General features: G+C 38.5%; 1 protein-coding gene across 13 annotated transcripts in view; it reads left to right on the top strand.

The window, feature by feature from the left end:
- The window catches only part of LUC7L3 (LUC7 like 3 pre-mRNA splicing factor), a 31401-nt gene that overhangs the window by 1613 nt on the left and 13556 nt on the right, over positions 1-16232 (top strand). For 10 of the 13 annotated variants that reach the window (XR_006196341.1, XR_006196343.1, XR_006196342.1 and 7 more), the window contains exons 2-6: positions 9823-9889; positions 12911-12950; positions 13926-14070; positions 14435-14509; positions 15478-15582. Coding sequence is in view for 9 of the 13 variants with exons in the window: in XM_042914726.1 (XP_042770660.1) it covers positions 9823-9889; positions 12911-12950; positions 13926-14070; positions 14435-14509; positions 15478-15582 (432 nt within the window). In the remaining 4 variants the exon portion in view is untranslated. Of the gene's footprint in view, positions 1-2042; positions 2070-9816; positions 9890-10944; positions 11031-12910; positions 12951-13925; positions 14071-14434; positions 14510-15477; positions 15583-16232 lie in introns of those variants that run through there. The other 3 variants (XM_042914728.1, XM_042914731.1, XM_042914732.1) reach the window with 3 other exon arrangements.

The following is a 16232-nucleotide window of genomic DNA, read 5'->3' as shown; positions in this document are numbered from 1 at the left end:
ATAGGAAGCTGAGTAACTTTGTGGATTGTTTTGAACCTCTTTCTAGGCATCTGTTTGTCACAGTGAAGTCATTTTTTCTTTACTACTTGGGAATCTTTTATCTTGCTTTGCAAAACAAAACAAAATTACAATTTAGCTGATGTGCAAATAGGACATTTTGGACATTATTTTGGATTAAAGAGAAAATTGCTTTTGATTGCCTGCTCAACAACTAGAGCAGTCTAATGTCTACGCCTCCTTGGTTTTGAACACGTGTTGTGAAGAAACTTTGTTTTCCTGTTGTATTTTATTGAGCATTGCTTTTAGTTAGCAATGAGGCTCTCAGAATAGCCACTTAGGTTTTGTCATCTCAGCTATGATCTTTCACTTTTAGTGCTTCTTGTTGATTTAAACTCTTAGTGCTTGTCACCAAGGTATTTATGCCTTTAATGACAGGTTGCACTTTATTCTCGATCAAGGGATTTGAAAAGCCAATTACTGGTATTTCAGATTTATGTCTGCTGGGAGAATGTTGGTGTTGACCTGGAACAAAGCACATGGCCTCTTCTAAATAAGACTCAATTACTCTGGGGTATAATAAAGCTCTGGAAGCTCGTGGCATCACTTCCGGGTCATTTGCATATTCTTATGCTGTTGGTTGTTAGTGGTAAAATCCTGTGAAAATGGACAACCCCAGGTTTCAGGATACTGCAACCTGATATTTCAAAATATTTTTACATTCCCATTCTATCTGGAAATTTTTCTTTGCTACATTTGCACTAGATGGGAAAAGCTGTTTCATCTGGGTGGGGTCCTTTTGTTTAACAACTGAAATAGAAACTTTACCTTAGTGGTTAAAAAAATAGTTGTTGGATGTCTGTATCTGACTGACCTGTGGAATTTGTTTTAAATGCAGATTTCTGTACCTCACCCTGGAGAGATACTGATTTTGTAGCCCTGAGGGAAAACCTTGGAAATCTGGATTTTCTTTAAATGGCCTTATGCATTCTGAAGCTTGTGAACTACAGTAGCTTCCTGACCCACTTGATTAGTCCTGGGTTTTTAATTGTGACTTAGTAGCACTTGAAGCTCCTTTTTAAGTGAAGGATGCATATCTGTGATGCAAATTATCAACCTTTCCTTTGTTATGGTGTCTATGTAACCACTATCCTGATTGAATCTTGGAAAGTGCTTTACTGGAGTTTTACAGGCATTTCCACCTTCTTTGTTGATTGTTACCTCTGGGTCTGAAAGTAGTTTTCAGCTACAGTCAAATCAGCTTTAATACCATTCCAAGGATTCATTCATAATCCTGCTACCTCGCTTATTAATATTTTACATTTCCTTGAGGTTATTAGTATTTTTGCATTAAGCAGTTCTGTTAATTCTAAACAACTGCAGTAATGAGGAAAGCATACGATTTTAACTGCCTAGTGTGAGCATCTTTCAGTGGGTGTCCACATGGGAAGATTTCAGTGTTTGTCAGAGAAGGCGTTAATAGCTTTCTAATTATCTGAATAGCTCAGATTGTAGGGGATGTGTTAAGGTTTGGTCTAGAGTTTTCAGTATCTCTTATATGATATAACAGGAACTTTGTAGTTCAAATTGAGGTTTTTACATTGTAGATCTCAATACGGAAGTGAAATATTTAACTGTTGGCTTAACTCTAAAATGAGATTTCTTGGGGCGCCTGGGTGGCTCACTCAGTTAGGTGTCGACTTTGACTCAGGTCATGATCTCACAGTTTGTGAGTTGGAGCCCCGCATTGAGGCCTGCGAGGAGCCTGCTTGAGAGTGTCTTTCTCCCCTTCTCCCTCCCTCTCCCCCTCCCCCCCACTTGTGCACACGCATACTCTCAAAAAAAAGTGAGATTTCTTTCATCATTTATCAAATTCAAGTATGCCTCCTGCTCAGTGGGGGTTTAATAATTTATGGAGGGAGTTGAACTAAATGTTCTTTTCTAAAATCTTCAGAATGTTAACAGATACTGTCGTTGACACTGAAAGCTGTTTGAAAAAGAAAATCCTGTCCACATGTTTACCTGTGAACTTTGACAACAAAAATTAGTCATTATAGCTCATGACATCTAATGTAAGCATTTTACTGGATAGTTTTCGTTCAGTTACAAAGTGTTCGTTTTGTCAGAAATGCAGGCATTTCCTGTCTTCCTGTACATAAGTGTTGGGCTTCTCCAAATTGGCAGCAGTCTATGTGTTGTGTATGTACATAACTGTTGTTTGCAGTTTCCCAAAACATATACAGAAGTAAATACTATAATAAATTGTGTACCTATGCCCAATGCCACATTAATGCGTTTATTATTGGCAGTATTATAGTTGCTATATTCTCTGCCTTTTATTTTGAAGCAGTTCTCTCATTTAAGCTTTAAAGACATCATTATATATCTCTACAATGTAAGGACTTCAAGAGAACATAACCACACTACTGTTATCACACTAAAAATGTTAGGTATTTCTTTAATATTTGTTTGATTGCTTCAGGGAAAATGTGCGTATGTATCATTAGAATTGATTTCACAGGGGGAGACAGCTTAAGTTAGTAATAATAGTGCTTCATTGTTTTATGAAATATGTTTAATTTTCTCATTTCTTAGGTGTAAGCTGGGCATATTTTCTGTTTTCATTTATTCAACAAAAATATAGAACAGAACCGTAATAGTAGAGATAGGGCACTTGGCCTGAGAGAACCATCAGTCTGGTGACAGATATAAAAGAGTAAATGTGCTTTTGTAACATGTGGTAAGTGCCACAATAGAACACATATAGCGTCTTGAAAAGCACACATCAGAGGGGCATCTAATAACCTAGACTGGGGTGGTTGGGAAAGGCATCTAAAAGTGGCTCTTAAATACTGGGAATTAATTAGCCTCAGGGAGTGGGAGAGAAGACCTGTTACTAGGAGCTGGAGAAGATCTTAGGCTTGAGAAATTGTGAATAGTGCTGGAGGCCTTGTTGCTTTTGTTGGAGAAGGGGATGTGGATAGATGGGCAGAAATCTGGTTTTGAATGATTTTTGTAAGCCTTGTTAAAAGTTGGGACTGAATTACATTGGGGAACAAAGGCTTTAAGCAGTAGATGGAATATCAGATTGACTGTTGCCAACATGATGAATTTTAAATGCCAGTATTTAGATGACCAGAAATAGAAATTGAATAAATTCATTCTCTTTAGAATTTGCTTATAAAATGGAACTTGTTATCTCGTGGAACCAAAGATGTGTCCAAGGCTGTTAATAACTTACAATACCAAAGAAACTCTTTTAAGACATTCATAGGATTTTAGCTGGAGACCTATGTTTGTAGGTGTCTGTAAAGACATTTAAAGTTTATTTTTATTTTGAGAGGAAACACACACACAAATGAGGGAGGGTCAGAAAGAGAGGGAGAAAGCGAATCCTAAGCAGGCTCCATGCTGTCCTTGCTGGATCCCAAGAATGGTGAGTTCATGACCTGAGGGGAAACCAAGAGACCGGCCACTTAACCACCTGAGCCACCCACACGCCCCTGTAAAGACATTTACATGTGCTTTAATGATTTGAAGGCTTCACTGTCTGTAAATTATAACTAGATGGCCTGTTGGGGTGAGAAACAACTAGGGATTCAACTGACTTGGGGAAAGCAGTTTAACAAAAATAATGCAGACAGCATTGAAAATATTTGATTAGCTCAAGGGAGAATTAATATTGTTTGATTCAAGTGGGTATAGAAAGACAAAAAATAAGGTATTCTTAACATACTTTTGTGATTAGAAGTGGTCTAAATAAATGACCAGAATTGATTGTGCCTTGAAGAAATGAATGCTAAAAAAAATAGGACTGTTTTTGTTAAGGTGTAAGTCTTAGCATAGTTTGAGTTAGATATTTATACTTCAGTTTCCTAACATGTGTAAGTGTTCTTTATACTAAATAATCTCATTTAAATACTGATTCCATTAATAATTGGGAGTTGATTTTATTATTTCAAGTTTTCCCTCTGAACTTAGCACCATTAAAATTATTTTTTACCAAAGTAAACATGCTTGCTGTAAAAAATTAAAATTTAACTTAGAAATAGTGAAAGCCTGTCCTTGCCTCCCCTCCCCATTGCCAAATCCCTCTGAAAAACTTGAAAAATTGGTGTGTATGTTTCTGTGCCTTTCCTGATAATTTACAGATGTATACACATATGTAAGTGAAAGTTACAGATAGCTTAATGTAATATTACATAACATGTAATTACGTTTATAGACGTGTACATATGTAAGTGAAAGTTACAGGTAGCTTAACGTAATAATATGTAATATATAATTAATTATATATTTAACAGTTTTAATTTCCATTGTGGCATCTTTCCTTGTTCGTACATAAAAATCTACCTTAATTGGGGCACCTGGCTGGCTCAGTTGGTAGAGCATGTGACTCTTGATCTCAGGGTTGTGAGTTCAAGCCCCACATTGGGTGTAGAGATTACTTAAAAATAAAATCTTTAAGAAAAAAATCTACCTTAATTTTTAACTTTTTGTTCTCTGGTGGGTATGTAGATTAAGTCTAATTCTTTTCCCATTACTAAGCTGCAGAGAACATTCTAGTACATATAGCTGAGTCACTTGTAGGATGGGTTCCTAGAAAGGTCATGGCTAAAGTAAACGCACGTTTTACATTTTGATGGACGCTGCCAAATTGTCCCACAGCCCTCTAGTATGTTTGGAGTATCCTTGTCACAGCACTGTGTCTAATGCCAGATATTGTTTTAATTTTTGACAATTTGACTTTGTTTAATATGGGAATTTGCGTTTCAGATTTTCTAGTCAGATTTCCAAGATTGATTATTATTTCTGCTTTCTCTTGACTGCTAATGAATTCACTAAAGGATGCTATTGAGATTGAACTCTTCTGGTCAGTGGTGTTGCCTTAGATTTATCAAGAAGATAAATCACAAGAATCCTGGTCACCCCACTCCCTTGGTGCCTCCCTGTCCCACCTTTGGTTATCAGATTGTTAGCTCCATGATGCACATTTAGTAAACATTTGCTGAATAAAAGACTGTTAGTATTTTTAGTTAAAGATCCTTAGTCCCTGGGGAGAGTTTAAAAGAACCAGTCTGGAGGCATCTGAGTGGCTCAGTCAGTTGAGGGTCCAACTTTTTTTTCTTTATTAGAGAGAGAGAGCAGTGGAGGGGCAGAGAGGGAGAGAGAATCCCAAGCAGTCTCTGCGCTGTGCTTGGAGCTTGCTTGAGATTCTTTCTCCCTCTGTACCCCTCTCCCCCACTTCTCTCCCCCACTTGTGTGTGCTCTCACTCTCTTCCTGGAAAAGAAAAGAAGCAGTCTAAGTAGCTAGAGTTTAATGGGTAGAATAACATTTTTTTAAGTGTATTTATTTTGAGAGAGCCAAGAGCGCGTGCAAGCCCGTGAGCGAGGAGGGAGGAGTAGAGAGAGAAAATCCCAAGCAGGCTCCATGCTATCATGAAGTCATGACCAGAGCCGAAATCAAGAGTCTTGTGGATGGATGCTTAACCAACTGAGCCACCCAGGTTCCCCTAGAGTAACATATTTTGATGTACCAGTCATGTTACAGCGGTATCTTAAGGAGAATTGAAGAGTGGAAAAGAGCACATAGAACTGGATTAGGAAAGTGGCTTCTTTTTAAAAAAAAAAAATTTTTTTTTTAACGTTTATTTTTGAGACAGGGAGAGACAGAGCATGAACGGGGGAGGGTCAGAGAGAGGGCGACACAGAATCCGAAACAGGCTCCAGGCTCCGAGCTGTCAGCCCAGAGCCCGACGCGGGGCTCGAACCCACGGACCGCGAGATCATGACCTGAGCCGAAGTCGGCCGCTCAACTGACTGAGCCACCCAGGCACCCCAGGAAAGTGGCTTCTAATCTGGATTTTGTAAATAGCGAGGTGCTTTTAGGGCAGGTCATGTGGTTGATCTCTTAAATGGGGTGATTGGACTAAATTCTAGGTAGCACCTGGTTAGCCCACTGGTAGGCATGTCTTACTTGGTGTCCATAGTGTCTAAAACCATTAAAAAAAAAACAGTATGGTAAAAATCAGACTAATTTGTCCCCTCTCCTCATGTAACAAACATATAATTTAAATATTATAATCTCGCTATGAAACAGTGTTGTCTACTTTTTTTAGATGAGGAAACCAAGAGTTAGTCTATAGTTCACAATGGATAAGTGTGAGCCAAGATTCAAGCTCCACACTGTGTTGTCTCTCCAAGCATACCTGTTTACACTTCCCCATTTCATACTATCATAATCTTTTTTCACATATTGTTTTCCTTATGCCTAGAATGCCTTACAGTCTTTCTCCTTCTGAACTTAAGAACCAGTTCAAGCTTCACCACCTGTGATGACCTGACAGTCCTGACTAAATTCACTTCTGTGTCTGGTGTTGCATGTATATTCTAGTACACTCTATATTTTGTTTTTGACGGTCTTCTATGAGACTGATCTTCCTGAAGAGTAGGACTTAATTCATTCTTGGATTTCTAGCATTGTTTTTAGCACATAGTCTTAAATTATTATTGAAGTGTCACTTTCTACTTTTTAAAATTAAAATGTCATCTAAAATTAAATGCCACTTTGTTTATTTTTTGAGAGAGACAGAGAGAGGGACAGAGGATCTGAAGTGGACTCCATGCTGAGAGCAGAGAGCCCAATGTGGGGCTTAAACTCACAAACCATGAGATCATGACCTGAACCAAAGGTGGTTGCTTAACCCACTGAGATGCCCCTTTGACTTTAGTTTTTAAGGGTTTTTAAAAAAAATTCCTTTAGGTAGTCTTCACACTCAATGTGGGGCTCAAACTCAAAACCCTGAGATTAAGAGTCACATGTTCCACAGATCGACTGAGCCAGCCAGGTGCCCCTGAATGGCACTTTATTTATTTGTTTGCTTACTTGCTTATTTATTTAACTTAACTTTAAAGTCAATAAGGTTTTTTTGTTTGTTTATTTTTGAGAGAGACAGAGCCAGAGCATGAGAAGGAGAGAGGCAGGGAGAGAGGGAGACACGGAATCTGAAGCAGGTTCCAGGCTCCGAGCTGTCAGCACAGAGCCTGACGTGGGGCTGGAACCCACAGACTGTGAGATCATGACCTGAGCTGAAGTCAGGCGCTTAACCGACTGAGCCACCCAGGCGCCCTGGTTTTTTTGTTTTGTTTTTTAATGTTCATTTATTTTTAAGAGTACGAGTGGGGAAGGGGTAGAGAGAGAAGGAGACAGAATCTGAAGCAGGCTCCAGGTTCTGAGCTGTCAACACAGAGCCCACATGGTGCTTGAACTCACGAACCATGAGATCATGACCTGAGCTAAAGTTGGACGCTTAACCGACTGAGCCATCCAGGCACCCCTCAATAAGTTTTTATTTAATGAATTTTACATGTGATTCCTTCCACTGCCAATCACCATAGTTCCTCCAAAGTCAGAATCATTATCTTCAAAAAAAACTTAGAAAAAGAACTTTTTTGTTCAATCCAAATTCACTGTCCGGAGTTCCTTCTGTTGGGCTTCTTTGATCTCCACTTGAATGTGGACATATTTCAAAAATGCCCACCTGTAATCTTTGGGATCCAATTTCTTTAGGGCCCTCTAACTGCCACTTTAAATTAAAATCCCATGCAGTACTTAATTAAATTTGAGGATGTGTTTATTTAATTGAAAATACTTTATTGAAGTTTTATGTAAAAACTTCTATGTCTCATAGAACATTTAGACTTAGAGTTTTGGCCACTTAGAATCTACATTTATTTATTATTTTTAATTTCTTTTTAATGTGGGGCCTGAACTCATGGTCTCAAGATCAGGAGTCACATGCTCCACTGACCAGGCACCCAAGAATCTACTATTTTTGAGAAAGTCTTATTTGTATAAATGAAACTTAGGGTTTATGGTAAGCTAGAAATATTTTAGTTTTAAAAAACAACATATATCAGTTTATGACAAACGTTGAAGCTTAGTAGTAATCACCAGTTTTACAGAAAAGGTAAGCCACAGGTAAAGCCCAAAGTCAGATCTGGGTCCTTTTGATTTCAGTGAAAAATATTAAAACTAAGATTCAGTAAGTACTATATTGATATTTCATTACCAAAAAGAATTGTATGATTTCCTGTCTAGAAAAAAGTTTATGTTTACTTGTATTTTAGAGTCAGGAGAGGGACCATAGAGCTGTTTATTCCTTTTGTGTTTGTGTGTGTGTGTGTGTGTGTGTGTGTGTGTGTGTTTAGGTTTATTTTTATTTATTTCGAGAGTGAGTGAGAGCAGTGGGGACAAGGGCAGAGAGTGGGAGACAGAAGCTGGCTCCGCTCTATCAGCACAGACCCCGATGCGCATAAACCGTGAGATGGTGACCTGAGCTGAAGTTGGACACTTAACTGATTTGAGCGACCTAGGTGCCCCAATTGATTGATTTTTAAAGTTTTATTTAAGTAATCTGTATACTCAACGTGGGGCTCCAACTCACAGCCGAGACTGAGTCAGATGCTGTTCTGACTGAGCCAGCCAGGCACCCCTCGATTTCAAATTTAACATCCAGTCCTATGTATTTACAAAGAATTCTCTTAAATTTAACAGACCTTTTCTTTTCATACCTTTCAGTGTTGCACATTGATTACCTAATAACAATGGAGTAGTATAAGAAAGAAGGAGATATTTTGGAATTTTGCTTAACAGTTTTTAGCTTTTGGTTTGCAGTGTATACAATTAAATAATCAGCTAGGGCAGTCTTGGAATATATCTGAAGGAGTTAAGAGTAAGTACTAATGGAGAGAATTAAAAGTCAGTTTCGTGTTAATAGTCTTTGCTTATACTGTAGGAGCCCATGAGGAGTCGCTTAGTGAAGTGCTCGTGTGTGAAAATATCCAGGGCGTTTCAGGGCTTGTTACAGGATCTCTTAAAGGAAAATACCCACCCAGATTGCTTTATATGAATGTTATTTGTAATTTAGACAGTGATTTCCAAATTCTAATCTGTAAATTGGTTCTGGTCTTTAACAGAGTTAGAACGATGATAACAGTGTAGGGGTTTTTTTTGTTTTCAATAAAGTTAAAATTTTCCCTTGTGGATATCTTTCCCATATTTGTTGCTTTGTGAGGAGAGTGGTGATTAAAAGTAGATCGTAGGAGGGGCACCTGGATGGCTGAGTCGGCTAAGCATCCGACTTTGGCTCAGGTCATGATCTCCTGGTTCAGGGGTTCGAGCTCCGTGTCGGGCTCTTGCTGACAGCTCAGAGCCTGGAGCCAGCTTCGGATTCTGTGTTTCCCTCTCTTTCGGCCCCCTCCTCCCTTCTCTCTCTCTCTCTCTCTCTCTCTCTCAAAAATAAATAAACATTATGGGGCGCCTGGGTGGCTCAGTCGGTTAAGCGGCCGACTTCAGCTCAGGTCACGATCTCGCGGTCCGTGAGTTCGAGCCCCGCGTCGGGCTCTGGGCTGATGGCTCGGAGCCTGGAGCCTGCTTCCGATTCTGTGTCTCCCTCTCTCTCTGCTCCTCCCCCGTTCATGCTCTGTCTCTCTCTGTCTCAAAAATAAATAAAAAACGTTAAAAAAAAATTTAAAAAAAAAAATAAAAATAAAAAAAAAAATAAACATTAAACAAAAAAAGGTAGATAGTAGGAAATTCTGGTGACTCTTCGTCCATCCTGACATTTTTTAGTGAAATCTGGGAGTTGGAAAGTCATGAATTTAAAAACTAATATGGCTTAACAAACGAACCTGTTCTTATACTTATTTGGTTGAAAGATGAAGGTTAAAAAATGAGAAAATAGTTATTTCGTACCCTTTTCCAATATAGTTTTAAAACCGAACAACTTAAAAAATTTAAGTACCTTTGTTTTTCTTCACTAGGTTTGTAAATATTATCTCTGTGGTTTTTGTCCCGCGGAATTGTTCACAAACACTCGTTCTGATCTTGGTAAGTGAATTTTCTATGTAACTTATATCAAATTATGATTTAAAATAAAAACTTGTACTTTATAAATTCTGAAAACTTTTCTCTTAAATAAGGTTTGTTGATAAAATAACTTCTTTCTTGGCTTAGACTTTATATTAATAAATGCCAGTCTAGTTAAACACGGTAGCTTACATGAACATACATGTCTATTTCCACTCCTTCCCAAATCCCTCCACTAAAATGAAAATTTAAAAACAAAAAAGGTATAAACAGAAGAAGAGATAACATTAGAGATGTCAACAAATTTTTGGAAGATGACAAGTGGATGGAATAGTAGCAGCAAACTCAACAGAGAAACCCTGTACCCTAAAAGTCTGCCGAAGGGAATATTAAAAGGAAGTGAGTGAGTGATCAGCAGAACCTTGGACAGGCTCAGGATTTGGAGGCACCACGTACCCTAGAACATAGTCATGGGGCTGAAAATTAAAAATTAGTCTAGTTCATGGTCTCTCAACCTTGACATTTGACATTTTGAGCTGGATGATTTTGTTTTAGGGGGGGCTGTCTTGTGTATCGTAAGACGTTTAGTAGCATTCCTGGCCTCTACCCACTAGATGCAGGTAGCCCTTGAGTGTGACAACCAAAAACATCTCCAACTAAAAAGGCATTGCCAAATGTCCCTGGAGAGACTCGTAAGACCTGTGCATCTGGTGATTCGACTTCTACTCCCACAACCTGGAGATACTAGGGGGTTATTTTCTGGAGAAATTGGACCACTGAGATTGTAGTTCATCTGAACCACAGATTGCAAAAAAAAAAAAAACCCCAGTTGAGTGACTTCTCCCAAGAATGGTACATAATTAGTATCATTTTAGAAACGTAAAAGAGAAGTTAATTCATTAAGCACGATGCTTGCCCCAGCTCATCAGAAGCACATTAGGACTGGACAAATCTAGATATTGGGATTCCAGACATAGCACAGGGCAGTCGTGAGTAAAAATGAGACTTATAAGAGAGTTAAGTCTATATTCTTACTAGTGGGGTTTTCCCATTCCCTTCCTCTGCCCTGTTCCTAGAAGGATACAGCCAGATGTTTTTCCTCAGGCAGAAGAGAAGAGGAGTCTTTAGAGAAAGTGAACAGTTCCAGAGAAGTGATCTACAGGTACTGACCCTTGGGGAATCTCCTAAAAGAATTTTGCTGCCTTATTTTCCTGTGGTAAAGCCCATTTGTTGATAAACCCTGCCTGTGCATACGAACTTCCAGTTAGATTTTGGAAGTGTTTTTCCAGCCAAGGAATCCAAGTTAGGCCTTTGAAGAAAACTTTCAAAACAAAAGATTAACCAAAACCAATAAGAGGGGGAAAAAAGTTTAGTGAAATTAGAGATAAGGGGGGAAGGAGAAGAAAAGGTATTAAAAGTCTTTTTTTTTTTTTTTTTTTAAAGTAAGCTCTGTGGCCAACGTGGGGCTTGAACTCATGACCCTGAGTTGTATGCTCTACCAACTGAGCCAGCCAGGCACTCTAAAATATTAAAAGTCATAACTAAATTTAGTATCTTCAGAGAAATAAGAGAGGACATCAGAAATAGGATGCTATATAAAAAGGGACCTTTTGAAAAACCAAAAGAACTCTTGGAAATTAGGACTGGAGAAATCTGAATAAAATCACTATAAAGGTTTGAGAATAAAGTCAAAGAAATTTGCTGGAATGTTGGGTGATCGCACAGAAAATACTAAAATTTGACAAAATTGTATCAGTCCAACACTAATTAGAAATTCTAGAGAAAGCAGAAGAGAGCAAATTAAAAATTCTACAATACTGAAGGACGTTAGTCTCTTGATTGAGCGTGTCCTTTAAATGCTCAGCACACTGGATGAAAAAAGATCCATCCCAAGGCACACCACTGAAATTTCAGAATGGTGGGGGTGGGCCAGGAGCACACAAGATTATGAATCCGAATGGCCTCAGATTTGTCAGTAACAGCACTGGACGCTTGAAGACTTTGGAGAAACACCCTCAGGATTCTGAGTGAAAATATATTTTTTGCTGGGTTAGCTATATAGCCAAACATCAAAGCCTGCAGGTGAAAAAAAGACATTTTCAGATATGCAAGATCTCAGCAAATTTATCTCCCATGATTCTTTTCTCTGGAAATTCCACCGACACATGAGTGTAAGACCAAGGAGAAAAACAAGAGATCCAGTAAACTGCATCCAGTGCAGACCAGAAAAGGAACCTCTCAGGATGACAACTCTTATCAGTGAGTTTAGAAAATACGCAGCTGGATTGAAACAGAACAGAAAGCTCAGGGATGAAATTGAAGCTGATTATCTGATAGATTTGGAATCTTGAGAGAAATTAGTATTGAGGGACTTTCTGTAGCTGAATTAAAGTGAGAAGAATTTGGAGATACAGAAAATTAAGCAAATGAAAAGAATTCCAGCGAAAGTACGAAGTATATCATAAGTCCTCATAATGCTCCTTTTGTTGGACTCAGCAAGTAATAGTACTTGTATAGTCAAAATATAAAGTGTTTATTGAACCTAAAATTTTGATGTCTAAGATCAACCAGGAAAAGGCAAAATTGTTTAGAAATATGGAAATAAATTCCGGAAGGCGTAGTTGATGTGGTTAAAATCGGTTGCCTTCTGGAGGTAGGTGGGGGTGGGACTAGGTCAGTATTCTTGTACTCTTTGGCTTTGTTTGCAGATGCCCCAAATTAGTAAAAGATCAGCAGGTTGGCCCTCATTACAGTTTTTTTCTTGGGTGGCAGTAGGAATGATTTCTCTTTCCATGCATTCCCTCTTCTTTCTTCTTACCGTATAGTTGCTCTCCGTTATACTGATCTTGAAGATTAATGGGAACAATTTTTATGTGTTTACTTTGGGCACATTGCTTTGTGATTCATTAGGCCCAATTTAGGTGTGTACAGACTACTCAGTGATCAAATGGATCTTTTTTTAAAGAAATTTCTTTTGTTTTGGCAAGAGAAAAGGTTAACATCCCCAATAATTTATACATTACATTTCTCATTTTTTTTCAGGTCCATGTGAGAAAATTCATGATGAAAATCTTCGGAAACAGTAAGTTGTCTTTTGAGGTCCTTTCCCCTTGGTCAGTTATTTGGTTTAAAGGGGATAAGGATTAAAGAAATAATTGCAATTAGTATAAAATGAATGTCTTGTTGGGGTTCTATTCAATAGGTGGGATGGTAGAAAGTCATAGCTTCAAAAATGATACTGTTAGCCACCACATGAGTGCATACTATATGCTTAAATACTAATAAACCCTGATCTTTTTTTTTAAGAGCCCTGATTTTTTTTTTTTTATATTTATTCTGAGAGAGAGAGGGAGAGAAGGTGTGTGTGCACATGAGGTGGGGAGGGGCAGAGAGAGAAGGAGAGAATCCCAAGCAGGTTCCATGCTCAGCATAGAGCCCAGGGCAGGGTTCTGTCTCATGATCCTGGAATCATGACCTGAGCTGAAATCAAGAGTGGGACGCTTAAACTACCGAGCCACCCAGGTGCCCCTTAACATCCCTGATTTTATAAATGAGACTTATCCTGGGGCGAGGGTCACAGGTCCAGTATTGTGGTAGAGCTGTCGAAGCACCTAGATTTGCCTTATCTGTGCTCTTAACCAGACAAAATGCTAAGTACTACTTTCCTTTTACCAAGCTGAGGGACTAGAAATTTTCTTAAACACTTGATTTACCCTTCAAAGTAAATACAGCAGTGTATAAGATTAGTTAAGGGGTGCCTGGGTGGCTCAGTTGGTCGGGTGTCATGATCTCATGGCTCGTGAGTTCGATCCCTGCTGTGGGCTCTGTGCTGACAGCTCAGAGCCTGGAGCCTGCTTCAGATTCTGTGTGTGTGTGTGTGTGTGTGTGTGTGTCTGTCTCTCTTTCTCTCTCTCTCTCTGTCTCTCTTTCTCTGCCCCTCCCCACTCATGCTCTCTCTCTTCAAAAATAAACATTAACAAAAATAGTTAAGATAGAATATGTGAGTTTTAATGGATAAAGATGTGAAAAGAAAGTAACGCTTGTTTATTCTTATCAGGTATGAGAAGAGTTCTCGTTTTATGAAAGTTGGCTATGAGAGAGATTTTTTGCGATACCTGCAGAGCTTACTTGCAGAAGTAGAACGTAGAATTAGACGAGGCCATGCTCGTTTGGCATTATCTCAAAACCAGCAGTCTTCTGGGGTGAGTATGAAATTAATTTGTTAGTCTTTGTAACATGTCCCTTTTCTCTGGAGACCCAGAGGCCTCTGTAGTATTGAAACTTGTGTTCAGGTTCATTAATTTGTGTTCTTTTAGAATGACATAAACTTAAAAGGCATTCAGTTTTTTCAGTCTTTATTAGTAGTACTGATTTTGCTAATCATTAAGATTTTTCTTCTAATTATTAGTAACTGATAAAATATGTAATTGACTATTTGAAGGTAATTGAGTTATCCTTGTGATTCAGTATTTTAACGGATGAATGCAAGTGTTCTGTATGGTATGTGAGAGCTTGAATATTCCTGTGTTTTACTTACTGATAATACATTTATTTTCTTTTCAATAGGCAGCTGGTCCAACAGGCAAAAATGAAGAAAAAATTCAGGTTCTAACAGATAAAATTGATGTACTCCTGCAGCAGGTGAGAATTGTATACGTGAATAACAGAAAATCCTTGGAATAGTCCTTAACCAAAGAAGATAAAGGGATGGCAAATACATACATGTAAAGATGCTCGAAGTCATTAGATAAATACAAATTAAAACCACAATGAGACATTTACTGTTCATTCTTCTGTTAGAATGGCTAAAGCTAAGACGACTGGCCATACCAAGTGTTAATGAAGATGTGGGCAAACTGGAACTATCATACACTGCTGGTCGGAGCTAAAAATGGTATAGCCACTTTGGAAAGAGGAGGTTTCTTAAAAAGTTAAGATGCGTCATGAGTCATTCCAGTCCTAGATATTAACCCAAGAGAAATGAAAGCATATGTTTACACAGGGTTGTATAATAGCAGCTTTGTTTGTAATTGGCAAAAACCCTTAAACTGGAAACTGCTCAAATGTCTATCAGTAGACAAATGGATAAATGCTGTGGTGCATCCATGCAGTGGAATATGGCTCAGTAATAAAAATGAATGTAACAGTGGGTGAATCTTAAGATAATTAGGCTGAGTGAAAGAAGCCAGCCCAAAAAAAGGAATAAGAAGTACATAATTCCATTTACATAAAATCCTAAAAAATGCAAGGTAGTCTGTAGTGACAGAAAACAGATCAGTGGCTGCCTGGGGAGGAGGTGCTACAAAGCAAATTTAGGGTGATGGATGTGTTCATTATGTAGATGATGGTGTTAGTTTCATGGTTGTCAAAACTTACCAGATTGTACACCTTAAAAATATGCAGTTTATTGCATGTCAAATACACTTTACTAATGCTGTAAAAAATCAAAAGGATAAATTTAACCCAAAGAGGCTTCAATAAAAAAATTAGACAAAAGACCCAAAACAACCACTAAATGCTAATGAAACTTGGGAAAGAACAGAAAAATACTTAGGTAGTTTGGTTAGAAAGGAGTCTTGACTGCATTTTTTTTTTTAAATCCCTCTTAGATTGAAGAATTAGGATCTGAAGGAAAAGTAGAAGAAGCCCAGGGAATGATGAAATTAGTTGAACAGTTAAAAGAAGAGAGAGAGTTGCTTAGATCCACGACCTCGGTGAGTAGCAACCTCATTTTGATTTATCCAGGCTCTTCACTGTGAATTACTATGACCTGTTGCTACTTGAGAATCTTTGTAGACAATTTTCTAATGTCCTAAATCAGGAGTTCGCAAACTGTATCTTAAAAGGCCACACAGTAAATACTTCAGGTTTGCAGGCCAGAAGATCCCTGGCAGCTACCAAGCTCCGCTTTTATTTTATGAAAGCGACTTTGGACAGCATATAAACAAATTGACGTGGCTGTGTTCCAATAAAACTTTTATTTACAAAAACAAGCCTCTAGGTACTGGCATGCCAGCCCATGCCTTAGGACTACTCATTTGGGCCTGGGTTTTGCTTTCTTGTTCCAATAAATTACTGTGTGTGTGTGTGTGTGTGTGTGTGTATGTGTATGTGTATATGTGTATGTGTGTATGTGTGTATGTATATGTATATATGTATGTTTTTATTTAATTTTGAGAGAGAGCAGGAGTTGGGGAGGGGCAGAGAGAGAGAGGGAGACACAGAGTCTGAAGCAGGCTCCAAGCTCTGAGCTGTCAGCACGGAGCCCGACCTGGGGCACGAACCCACGAACTGCAAGATCATGACCTGAGCTGAAGTTGGACACTTAACTGACTAAGCCACCCAGGCATCCCTAATTACTCCA

The sequence above is a fragment of the Panthera leo genome, chromosome E1 (genome assembly GCF_018350215.1).
Source record: "Panthera leo isolate Ple1 chromosome E1, P.leo_Ple1_pat1.1, whole genome shotgun sequence".
Lineage (NCBI taxonomy): Eukaryota > Metazoa > Chordata > Mammalia > Carnivora > Felidae > Panthera > Panthera leo.
This window is presented reverse-complemented; position numbering and strand designations above follow the sequence as displayed.